The 12,761-nt window shown below is 48.8% G+C and overlaps 1 protein-coding gene across 1 annotated transcript; it reads left to right on the top strand.

The window, feature by feature from the left end:
• Positions 1-6,182: 6,182 nt before the first annotated feature.
• NEIL2 (nei like DNA glycosylase 2) lies at positions 6,183-11,802 on the top strand. The gene is made up of 4 exons (XM_068414262.1): positions 6,183-6,320; positions 7,353-7,684; positions 9,982-10,178; positions 11,486-11,802. Exons 1-4 carry the CDS (start codon positions 6,183-6,185, stop codon positions 11,800-11,802), a joined length of 984 nt encoding a protein of 327 aa, XP_068270363.1.
• Positions 11,803-12,761: the final 959 nt, after the last annotated feature.

The following is a 12,761-nucleotide window of genomic DNA, read 5'->3' as shown; positions in this document are numbered from 1 at the left end:
TCCAGCAAAGAGGTAAAGAGGACTTATCCGAGGTGCAGGAGAGCTCTTACACAATGAACAGAGAAGATCAAATCTCAAAGTAACTAATGGATTTGAAGCCTTTTTTCCCCAGTTTAAATGAGCCTCTCTATTTGAGTGTCACCACCTTCTGTGAAATAGACAGAAACACAAAGTTGGACACAGTTCTTGATTTTTGTTTATTTTAAAATATCTGGCATTTAAGACTCAGACAACGGTGGAGCAGAGACACTTTTTCTTCTCCTGTCACCATCTCTTCTTTTTCCTGACCAGAAGAAAATGCCACCATCTTCTCATTACCCAAATTCAGTGATCTTCCACCAAATGGAGCCAGTTCCAGAACAGTTTGTTGAACAGACTTCACTAGACATGCTGTGGTGGCTTTAGTGGATTTGATATGATCTAGGGCTGAGAAAAAAAAGAGACCTTACCCCCCCACATCCTCAGCTCACACATCTAGAGCATTGTCTTCATTTTCCTAGATGGTCTGAAAAGCTAATGAATGCCCGTATTTAACAGTAACTCCTTTCCTATTTATCATTACAAAATCATGGGACTGTGTTTCCAAAAGGCTGTTGTTGGCTGAGCCTGGAGAAGGTCTGCCCAAAGTCAAAGGGAGATTTTGGAAGGAGGAACCTTCTGGAAGCAGGTAGAGGAGACCCATGCTGGTCATCAAATCCTGGAGGAAATTGCTGGGCTCTTCCCTTATGGATAGCTACAAGCCAGGCTTAGAGATTATTCAAGAGCACAGCAAGTGAAAGATGCTGTTCAAATGCTGCTGTGCCGTTGCTTTTGAGACAGTTAATTTAATTACTTTGCATACTTTTCTGTTGGTTTTGATGTCATGGATGAAATCTGATTGTCATTTCTTTTTAGCTGTACTGTGAGTGCCCACTTTCCCCCTAACAGCTGGCTCATGACCATTTCACACATCTAACCCTTTAGGATTTCACCTTTTGCAACAAGCAAAGGCTTCAGCCTCTAACGGAGGTAGGCAGGGGCCGTTTGCTATACCCAGCATGTGCATAGACTTGCTTGCCTGCAAGAGAAGCATAACTCCATTCACGCATGAGTATTAAACAAGGCTTGTGTGTTTTCTTGCCCATAAGGCTCTCAGCAACCAGGGAATCCTGGCAAATGGAGTTGGAAGAGATGCTGAGAGCTCACTGACTCATTCCCTTTTCCCAAAGGGATCAATTCTACCTAACCTAGCCCTGACTGCTCTTTCTCTAGCATGTGCTTAACAAACTCCAGCATCGCGGATGCCACCACTCCCCTGTGCAGTCTAAGTGCTTCACCAGATGCTTGCCATGACGTTTTCATCACAGCTTTGCCTGTCCAGGCAGAGAATTTCTGGGACACCTCATCCTACAAGATTCTCCACTCTTGTTTCTGATCATTCCCAAATCCTGTTACTCTTTTGGCCTTCCCAGCTCCTCTCTTCCTCTCTGCATCCAGAACTCGAGTACATAACTACCAAGTGAAAATCTAGAAGAGGGACTGTGCATCCCTCCCAAATGTGCCATCCTCTGTCTCCCACTGTTTAACATTCCCACAAAGAGTGTTTCCTCCCAAACACCAAGATACGTGGCTTGGTGAAGAGGAAAGCCACATACATGTTTGAAAAGAAAGAATGGCATTGTATTGTATTTGTTTGAACTCTCCATTTTCCTCCTGATGGTAGAAGAGCTTCTTTAAGGAGAAGGATTCAACTGGACTGGTCATGATAAAGACTGGGACTGGAGTCATAGTAGAGACCCGGACCCTTCCACATTCCCTGTGCTCTGCGTAACTCAGATTTGCAGGGTTTTGGAGAGGTAACAGAGCCTCTGCACTCTCCAGAGAAAAACAACATGGCAGTGATGCCATAGGAATGGCTGGATGATGTTTGCACAAGTTTCCATTCTGTTTTCCTGAGCTAATGCAAGGTCTAGCCTCATTAGTGTTAATTACAGTCAATGAAAAGACATTCATGAAACATGAATAAAAAGAAATTAAATTATGTGATTCTGCTCAGGTCTGGTAGGCTGCAGAGAAGAGGCCAGAAATAGTACCTAAAAATATGAATTTGGGCTGAAAACATAAAGGTGTTTCTCTCTGAGCATGCAGGTCTTTAGCCGGCCTCCTCCTTGAACTACATTCCTTTGTAAATGGCAGTTGAGCTCTCTTGGGATCTGGCTGTGAATTCCCGTCTGTGACAGAGAAGCATGTACCACAAGGATGCTGCTCGGCTAATGCACACCTTTGGGATACCCTGGGCAACCTGAGAGGGAGGGAAGCAGGTGGTCTCCTGGAGAGGAGCTAAGGTCCAGACCAACCACATGCCCCATTTCTCTTTCCATCTAGATGCTCCCAGAGGCTCTGTCCACCTTGCCTTCTCACTGTGCTCCTCCTCCTACCCTCAAAGCCAAACTCCCTGGCTGAATTTTTATCCTGCCCTTAAAACACACTCCGAGATACCGTAAAGGAGTCTGCTTGCAATGCAAGAGGGGAAAACCCCTGAAGAACATCAGCCTGCCTTATGCTCCCTCAGGTTATCTAAATGACCATGGTAGAGATTTGTTAACTGGTTCTCCACTTTCCTCAAAGACTTAAAAATAATTCTTGAAACACAGTGAGGAGTATTTACAAGGACCTTGGTAACAGGACAAGATGTCTGCTTTAAGAAGGCGAGGCTCTGGGAGCCATGAGGACAACTTGGCTCTCTTTAGTGGTAGAAATTTGCTCTTTTGTCCCTCATTTTGCACCACAAGCAGTAGACGTCCAGATGCAGCTGGTTCTGTTGTTCTTTTCAATCACCCAAAACTATGGTACAGCTATTGTCGGTCCAGGAGCATTTGCCATATTCCAACCAACACTGATATCAAGATAGTGAGAGGCTGAACTCAGACAGGGCACCATCATGCTAGGTGCAGTAAAAACACACCACAATAGATAGGCTCTGTCCTAGGCAACCCGCAACGATAGAATTACAGAATAATTTAAGTCAGAAGGAACTAGATCAGGTTTCTCAGGGCCCTGTTCAGTCAAATTTTGAGTATCTCTACGGATGGAAATCCTACAACCTCGCTGGGTTCCTGTTCCACTGTTTGACCACCCTCATGGTGGAAATGTTTTTCCAAATGAACATTAGATTCTAATGAGAGGCAAAATCGTGGGTAAATTAAACTCTCAGGCTGGGGACTCCCAAGCAATGAGTCATTGCAGGAGACTGAATGTTGTCTCCAAGCCCAGGAGTCACATGGAGCCCCTTCTTGTAGGTAGGAGCTGGGACGGCCAACGCAGGATGACAAACAACAGAAGTGACAGATGAAGGGATACTCACAGGATGAGAGGATAAAAGGGCTACCAGTTTCAGAAGACTCAGCTCATTCTAGCAAGAGGGACAGCTTACGAAGTTCTGGGTTCCATCTGAGCTCTGCTTTCCTTCCCCTTATGGCATTTAGAGCCTGCTTTGCTAATGAAATTAGACACAATTATTAGAGACTCATTAAAGCAAGATAATTATTACTATTATTGCAATAATTTATTTCATTGCAGAGTGGCTGGAGAACCTAGTGAGGACCATACCAGGCCAGGTCCTACACAAATGCAGGACTGAGAACTCTTCTGCTCTGAGGAGTAAGAGCAAAAGCCTAGTCCTGCAAAACACTTAAATATGGATATAAATGCATTTGTGGGACTTGTTCCCTTAGAAGGTCATCATTAATCACACATGCAAATTTTGATGTCGAAGGGTTTGCAGCACTAGGCTCGGTTGTGCCAAACCAGACCTTTGCAACGGCTCAGCGGTCACCAGAATGAGATGGGCAGATGAGAACCAGGACGGGGAGCCAGAGGCATAGAAAGGTCATTTCTAAATGTCTTTCCTCTTTGTGGAAGCGCAATATCTTGAATCACTTCAGTTATTCTTTTGTAAATTGATCAGAAGAGATCCATATTATGCTTGCAATCTCATGGGCTGGCTGGAGAGTGTGCAATCAGGAGGAGCTCAGGAGTGTTGTAAGGGAGCTTTAAAACCGATCAACAACTCTTAATGTAACATTGAAACTGTGACTATATCAGGGGTGGTGTTTTGTTTTGCTTTTTTTTCTCCCCATCTATAAAGTTTGAAGCTTCCCAGGTCATCTGGGAAGGTCCCATGGAAACAGACACTTATTTGTAAGGGATAGAGGGAAACCAACCAACTGAACAAGCTGTAATTATTTAAAGATGTAAAAAAATATATATTACGAAGTAGTATGGCTACCAATCCACGTAACTTCTACACCTTTAGAACTAATGGAAATAAAACAATGATAATAAAACCAGAAGGTTACTGCTTGACTCTGACTACCCTCGTGGGCTTCTTGGAGAGGGCTGGGGGTAAATGATCACATATAAAGTGCACCTGGAGAAGCAATGGTGCAATGGGTCCTGTCCTAGGGAGCTCACAGCGATAGAATTACAGAGTAATTTAGGTCAGAAGGAACTAGATCAGGTTTCTCAGAGCTCTGTTCAGCCAAGTTTTGAATAACCTCAAGGATGGAAATCCTACAATCTCTCTGGATTCCTGATCCAATGTTTGACCACCCCCACGGTGGAAATGTTTTTCCAAATAAACATTAGATTCTAATGAGAGGCAAAATCATTAGTAAATTAATTGCTCTGACTTGGGGACCCCCAAAAAATGAGTCATTGCAGGAGACTGAATGTTGTGTCCAAGCCCAGGAGCCACACAGTGCCCCTTGTTGTAGGGGGGAGCTGGGATGGCCAACGCAGGATGACAACCAGAAGTGACAGATACAACAATGGAGCAATTCAAGGCCAGGTTGGATGAGGCTTTGAACAACCTGAACTAGTGGAAGGTGTCCCTGCCCATGGATGGGGAGCTGGAACTATGTAACCTTTAAGGTCCCTTCCAACCCAAACCAGTCTGTGATTCTATGATTTTAATACAAGGGGAGAAAAGCACCCAGTGTGTTTTCCATGCAGCAGGTAATTCCCATAGTGCAGCAGACAGCACAAAAGCTGCTCAGGGCACCTCAGCACCATTATGACTTATCTTTTTGCTCTGCTCACTAACACGGTTCTGCAGAGCAGGCTGTTGTTCAGCCTAAATGCCCCCAGCTGAACCCAGAGGCACCGCCCTTAAGCCAAGATCACATTGCCAGCAAGGGTTGGGTGTCTGCAGGGGGTGGAGGTGGTTGAGCACAGCCCTCCCACAAGCACTCAACCTTCCTCCCAGTCCAACCAGTCCCTGGACACCGTTGCAACTTAGTGGGGTAAGTGAGGCCAGCACTTGAAACCTTGCCCACTCCTCCCACATCAGCTGCTTGTGGAGCTCCCCTGCTATCTGGGGGGAAGGTCCTCCTCTATAACAGTAGGTGGGTGGAAAGGCTTTGGGTGCAGAGGGTGGTACTGAGGGTGGGTTTGTTATGGAGAGGGTGGAGATGCTGTGGGAGGTGGCAGGGGGTGTTGGAAGGAAGACTAGGGGCAGAAGAAGGGCTCTGGAGTCCAGGGGAGCAGGAGTGGGGGAAAGGCTGCATGGTCTGCTCCCTTGGTGCATGCACAGGGTGGGCCTGAGAAGGGCAGTGGCTTGAGGACTGGGTGCAGGAATGTGGGGCTCAGGAGACATGCTATGGGTGCCTGCTTTGGGGCTCTGTGCTGTGCACATGAAGGTTTTGTGTGGTTCCTCTTTCCCCAGTGCTCTGGTGTGGATAGATTGCTTCCACTGCCCCTGGGAGGCATGGAGGGGGGTGGAAACTCAGGGCTCAGATGTTTTGGAGACCTGCAAGTTGATGCTTAGATGAGTGAGAGAAGATGGTGAGCTCTGATCCCCCCTAATTGCACATGGAGTGTCAGGGCTGTGCCTTGAAGTCCCTCCAGGAACCTTGTGCAGGGGTGTGAAGCCATGGTGGGGCTTCCTCTGCAGTGGGGTTTGGGGCTGCAATCCCTGGATGCAGGTGAGCTGGCAGCACGGGTGTGCAGATAAAGCTGGGCTGAGGAACCTGTTTCTCTCCATGGACTTTGCCACAGGGACTTGAGGAAGAAAATGGCTGTGATGGGATTGTGGTGAGCTCAGCCTCTGACTGGTTTTATTGTATTTCTGAGTTGCAACTTTCCCTCAACTCTAGAGCACCAAGTCTGAGAGGGACCTGCTATTCCCTCACCAGCTGCTGTAGATGCCAGAGGGCCCGTCAGTGAGAAAGTTCCAGCTGCTGACCTCCCCTTTTGTGGGACAAGTGGTGGCCAAGGTGGGGGGAAGCAGCCGGAAGATCAGTGTGAGTGACCTGAATGCCCTGAGGCTCCAGGACTCCCAGGTGAGCTGTACTAAAGATGAACTTATGGTTCATGGCAAGTCTGAGGCAAACCACCGTTGTCCTGCATCTGGGTGACAGAAGGTACCTAACCAAGCTTGTGTTTGAGGTGGACCGTTGGCTTTGTTTATAGCCACAAAATAGGTGCATGTGGCCAAAGAGATGTGAATGCCCATTTTGGAGTACTGCTCTGTGTTGCAAAGTTTGGGATCAAGGTTACTGTGAGGAGAAGCTGTTGTAGGGTTGTGGCTAGACATGGAGATACCCAGAATCATTTGCAGTTTGGGTCAGTCATGTTAATGCACTGGTTCTGTGCCTCTCAAGGGATGAGGAGTTGGTGTTGGCGAGGGCTGTTTGTACGAGGTGAGAGTTGATTTCTTTGGTATGTGGATGTTAAGAGCAGCAACCTTGTTTCTCTCAGCTGTGAGCTTGCACAGTTTCTTCCCTTATAGTAGAGGGCAGGTTTTCACCTGGCTAGGTTGAAATGTCTATGCTGTGGGTTCTTGTGAGATAGTCGCACTGGGTCAGTCCTGCTGGTGGCTTCACTTGTCTGACCTCCTTCAGATGATGATTTGGACTTGACTGACCAAATGTTAGTGCACCCTCACCCCTAATTACCTGATAGTCTCAGCTGGGGACACAGGTGTGAGCTGCTCAACAGTCATTTGTGGCTTCAGAGCCACCCTTGAGTCAGGTCACCCTAGCCTGAGACACTTGAGGCCAGCACAAAGTGGGGAGGCAAATGAGAAGCAGTGATGACAGACTTTGAAACCCTGAGTGCCCTGGTATGTCTCTTTGGCCTGACGGGAGCCTCTGGGAAGGCTTCACCCTGGAGTGGTATCTGAATACCTTGTGTAGATGAAGATGGGATGCTGAGAGGATGACTGCAGCTCTGATGGTTCAGATGCTAATGAATCCCACGTTCAGGGTGGGGTGATGTGCCTTCTATCTAAAAGAGGTTGTAGAAGATAGTCACTTGTATGGAAACAGCCAGAGGTTATGTGTATCCTCACTACCTCCCACCTTTTTTTTCAGGTTCATGGGAAGAACTTGTACCTGGCATTTGTGGCAGCTGAAGGTTCCTTGGGACCAACTGCAGAAGAGACAGTGCTGCAAAGAGAGGCTGCTAGTGGGGCAAGTTCTCCTGCCCAGGTAGGGCAAGAACAGATTTGTGCTCCACAGACATATCCCCTGGATGAGGAGCTGCAGGAACTTCAGCACTCAAGATCTGAAGCCCCAGATGCAGCAGAGGGTCCGGGCAACTGGCTACGCTTCCACTTTGGCTTGTTTGGCAGCGTTCGGGCAAATGAGTTCTCAAGAGCAAACAAAGCCAATAAGAGGGGGGACTGGAAGGACCCTATACCCAGGTATGTGGTGGAGTCCTCACAAACCCAGCTTGCTCCCTGCCTCTCATTCTGAAGAGGCAACTCTTCTGTCTCAAACTGTATTTGTGTGGGAATGCTGTTAGCCCTGTCTTTTCTCTGATAATTCTTAAGTAGGCATGAGAGGTGGCAGGAGTGGGTGTGGGGTGTGTCCAACCAGGGAATCCACCGTGCACTTCACAGAATGGTTGGGGTTGGAAGGGACCTCTGGAGATCATCTAGTCCAACCCCCTGCCAAAGCAGGTTCACCCAGAGCAAGTTGCATAGCGTCGCGTCCAGGCGGGTTTTGATTATCTCCAGAGAAGGAGACTCCCCACCCTCCCTGGGCAGCCTGTTCAGTGTTCTGCCACCCTCAAAGTAAAGAAGTTCCTCCTCATATTCAGGTGGAACTTCCCATGTTTCAGTTTGTGCCCGTTGCCCCTTGTCCTGTGACTGGGCACCACTGAGAAGAGTCTGGCCCCCTCCTCTTGACACCCACCCCTGAGGTATTTGTAAGTGTTGATAAGATCCCCGCTCAGTCTTCTCACTTGTGGGATGCATGTTGCCTGTCAGCCTGGGGATCACAGTACCAGCTCAGTTAAGGTTTTTATTCAGAGAGAGAACTTTTAGGATGCCAGACTGAATAATGCCCTGAAAATACCAGTTTCTCCCAATTACATGTTTTAAAAAAGCCTTGGATAAATAGCACACATCTAGGACAGCTGGAATCACTGATTGGAGTGCTCTAGGTGAACCTGCTTTGGCAGGGGGCTGGACTAGATGATCTCCAGAGGTCACTTCCAACCCTTAACCATTCTGTGATGCTGTTGAAGGCAGCAGTGCTTTGAAAACACGGGCTACAGTCTGTGTCCTGAGTCCCACTGGAAGTGAACTGAACAAGGGGTAAATACTGGAAGACAGCGTGGACTGTGCTCTTGTGAGCTGTTTAGCCTGAGTGGTTAATAATGCACAAGGTGGGTCTGGCCCCTGTGTATGTTGTGTACTTGTTAGGGACACCCTCCCCACTCCCCCATCATGAAATCTCTTGAAGGATTGCTTTATTTCTACACAAATAGTTTCAGACATAGTCAGTTTTGTGTGCGACTTTCAGCATCAGTTTCACTGATTTGCAGACCCTGCTGCTGGAGCCCCTGGTCGTTTGGCTTGCCTACTGGGGAGAGCTAAGATGCTGATACATCTCCCTGCCTGCTGCTGTCATAGAATCAATCAGGTTGGAAGAGCCCTCTGGGATCATCGAGTCCAACCATTGCCCTGACACCACCATGTCAACTAGACCAGGGCACTAAGTGCCACGTCCAGTCTTTTCTTAAACGCATCCAGAGACAGTGACTCCACCACCTCCCTGGGCAGCCCCTTCCAATGGCTAATGACCCTTGCTGAGATGAAATGCTTCCTAATGTCCAACCTGAACCTCCCCTGGCGAAGCTTGAGGCTGTGTCCTCTTGTCCTATCGCTAGTTGCCTGGGAGAAGAGGCCGACTCCCACTGCGCTACAACCTCCCTTCAGGTAGTTGTAGACTGCACTAAGGTCACCTCTGAGCCTCCTCTTCTCCAGGCTAAACACCCCCAGCTCCCTCAGCCGTTCCTCGTAGGTCATACCCTCCAGACCCTTCACCAGCTTGGTCGCCCTCCTCTGGACTCGCTCCAGCACCTCTTGGCTAGGGACCACAGCGCAGCAGAAAGAACAATTGTCCACAAGTAGCTGTGGTGCTTGGGGACGTGGTTTACTGGTGGACTTGGCAGTGCTGGGTTAATGGTTGGACTTGATGATCTTAAAGGTCTTTTCCAACTAAAACGATTCTGATTCTCTAAGTTGTGTGGGTTCACAACCAAGTTTCTTGGCTGAAATTGTTAAAGAGGCTGCCTTGCATTAACATGGTGGCCTGGTGTGTTGGAGTGCCAGCTTGTGACCCTGTGCACACAAGCAGGTGTAGTGATAAAGCTGTAGGGAGGGAATAGCTGGACTAGGGTACAGCCTTTGATTCCCACTTGAACTGTGGCAGCCCTCCTGCCTGAGGGGACCTGAGGGGCTGGGACTTCAAGATGTCGCCCTGGCTGTCATGAGAAGGAATCTGCACGTGTGAGGGCTGATGCCTCACTGTGTGCTTCTCCCTAAGCTTATCTCACATACAGGCTCTTTTCTCACCTTCCAGTAGCTTTTCACTCCATTGCTACGCTGCTCTTTCTGTTCCTTCCGTGTGAGTTTCTTCAGCCAGAGAAGAATATAATGAATGGTTCAGGGATGTTTCTGATGAGAGACTTCAACTTCTCTGCTTCTCCCAGGCTGGTTCTGCACTTTGAGAGTGGAGGCTTCCTTGTTTTCTACAACTGCCGAATGCACTGGTGCTCCTCTCCAAGGGCTGATCCTGCTTCTGACATCCTGTCTGTGGAGTTCCACCGTGGCCGGGCGCTGGATGCCCTCCGTGCACCTGATCCCATCTGCTACACCCTCTTAGACCAAAGATACTTTTCAGGGCTGGGTGAGTTCCAGGGTGTAGTGGCAGAGCAAGAAATGGAGGAAGGTGGGTGGGACGTCTACAGGTCCAGAGACCTGCGTGTCTGAGCCTTTTACTCCCTAGCTTTATGGCTTCTGTTTGATCCAGCTGGGGGTATGTGGTCATCTCACTGAGAACAAGGCTTGCAGTCTGTAGCTAAAGGCTTTTAGAATTATAGAATCACAGAATGGTTTGGGTTGGAAGGGACCTTAAAGATCACCTAGCTCCAACCCCCTGCCATGGGCAGGGACACCTTCCACTAGACCAGGTTGCTCCAAGCCCCATCCAACCTGGCCTTGAACACTGCCAGCGAGGGGGCAGCCACAGCTTCTCTGGGCAACCTGGGCCAGTGTCTCACCACCCTCACAGCAAAGAATTTCTTCCTAATATCTCACCTAAATCTTCCCTCTTTTATTTTAAAACCGTTCCCCCTCGTCCTGTCACTCCATGCCCTTGTAAAAAGCCCCTCTCCAGCTTTCCTGTAGCCCCTTCAGGCACTGGAAGGTGCTGGAAGGTCTCCCTGGAGCCTTCTCTTCTCCAGGCTGAACAGCCCCAACTCTCTCAGCCTGTCTCCAGAGCAGAGGTGCTCCAGCCCTCTGAGTATCTTTGTGGCCTCCTCTGGACTCGCTCCAACAGCTCCGTGTCCTTCTTCTGTTGGGGGCCCCAGAGCTGGATGCAGCACTGCAGGGGGGGTCTCATGAGAGCGGAGCAGAGGGGCAGAATCCCCTCCCTTGCCCTGCTGGCCACGCTGCTGGGGATGCAGCCCAGGATACGGTTGGCTTTCTGGGCTGCCAGCGCACATTGCTGGCTCATGGTGAGCTTCTTGTCAACCATCACCAAGTCCTTCTCCTCAGGGCTGCTCTCAATCCATTCTCCACTCAGCCTGCATTTGTGCCTGGGATTGCCCTGATGCACATGCAGGTCGTTGCACTTGGCCTTGTTGAACTTCATGCGGTTCTTATGGGCCCAGCTCTCAAGCCTGTCAAGGTCCCTCAGGATGGCTTCAGATGCTGGAGTGCACTGCATGAGCACAGTGAACTGTCTTTGTGCGTGTGACTATGCATTAGCTTGTACTTATGGAAGAAAGGAAGGTCTGCTTCAGGGGTAGCGGGAAGAGACTATCTTCCAGTCCAATTGCAGCTGTAAGTCTACTCCTTGTATGCCACCTCTGATATGGGGAATGGTGTTGCTAGCTGTGATCAGAGGCAGAAGTCGCAGTGATTGGAGCCATAGGTCTGCGTCATCTGGATAAGAAATATCCTTATTGTCTCCTTATTTCTGACCCTTTCCAGGGAACATCATTAAGAACGAGATCTTGTACCTGGCCAAGATCCATCTGTTAACACAAGGCTCTCTCTTGGCCCTCCCGGATCTGGAGCGTCTGCTTGACTGTGCCGTTCAGTTCAGCTCTGACTGGCTTCACAGCAAGCTGCGTGGCAAAGGGCTGCACCCTCAGATCTACCGGAAGGAGCAGTGTCCCCTCGGGCATGTGGTGATGAAGGGAACTCTTGGACCCTCAGATGGCTTCAAGAGACTTACATGGTGGTGTCCCCAGTGCCAGCCTGCGGTGCTGTCAGGCAGTGGGGATCCTTCCTCAGTCACTGAGTGACCTGGCTTTCTGTGTCCCTCCTTTCCTGGAGGGTGTCTAGGTGGTCTCTGAACCATGCTCTTCATTGTCCTCAGAAGGTCTTTGTGTTTTCTTTGAGGCTGTTGAGTTTGCTCCTCAGGGACAGCGAGTTGGCAGAGTTAAGTGCTCAGAGGAGGTTACAGGAATCACTGCAGTACTGTGTGCCTCTGGATGCAAAAAGGAAAGTGGTTGTAAATGTCTATGTTTTTGTGTCACAGTGACACAACAGTGTAAATAGTTTGACCAGTTCTGAGGTGTCTTGGTCCCCCTGTTCAGTCTGTGGTGAATGGAAAGCTATTCAGCTTTAACAAATTATAGGGGTGGCCCCTGTGGGAGGGTCTGTGAGGCTCAGGCGTCACTAGTTACAACTGGGATCACAAGCCTGACAGATCTGGGGGGTGTCTAACAATGTTTGTGACAGGGATTGCATAAAACTCATGATCTGCAGGGTAACTTGAAAGCAGAAAGGTTTGGAAATAAGAGATGACGTGGTCCATCCTTTGTTGAGCTGTGTGTCTCTATGCAGTAGGCAGAAGCTATTGCTGTCTTCTCTCTCTGTATCTATTTTAACAATAGATTGTTGACTTGAGTGTAAAATAAAAACTGGAGTTAGAATTGGTGATGTTCAGCGTTATTCAGTGTGTCTTTTCTGGTAGTTTCTTGGTTAAAAACTGAGGTACACAGGGAAACTCCAATGTTTGGTGCTGTCCTTTAGAGGATGGTACCAGCAGCTTTTCTCAGCTGTGTAAGGGTGGCTCAGCAGGAAAACTCTTTTCATGGGAACTGGATTTACAGGTGGATTGCAAATCAACTGGGAATGCTGGAGTTAAAGACCTCAGTGGAAGGCTGCTTCCCAAACAAGACTTGCACAGCCTCTCCCCTGTGAACTGCAACGCCCTTGAGTGCTTGCAGGTTATGGGATTGCTAAATAATCCAATTAA

Source organism: Nyctibius grandis, chromosome 1 (assembly GCF_013368605.1).
Source record: "Nyctibius grandis isolate bNycGra1 chromosome 1, bNycGra1.pri, whole genome shotgun sequence".
Taxonomy (NCBI): Eukaryota; Metazoa; Chordata; class Aves; order Nyctibiiformes; family Nyctibiidae; genus Nyctibius; species Nyctibius grandis.
Note: the sequence above shows the minus strand (reverse complement) of the source record. Positions and strands in the feature narration are given on the sequence as shown.

What these genes read in the sequence shown, in the direction of transcription:
- NEIL2 (XM_068414262.1), top strand. Translation starts at nt 6,183, where the DNA reads ATGCCAGAGGGCCCGTCAGTGAGAAAGTTCCAGCTGCTGACCTCCCCT. An exon ending in TGAGGCTCCAGGACTCCCAG is followed by an intron (nt 6,321 to 7,352) that starts GTGAGCTGTACT and finishes CTTTTTTTTCAG; the next exon opens with GTTCATGGGAAGAACTTGTA. An exon ending in TGGAAGGACCCTATACCCAG is followed by an intron (nt 7,685 to 9,981) that starts GTATGTGGTGGA and finishes TGCTTCTCCCAG; the next exon opens with GCTGGTTCTGCACTTTGAGA.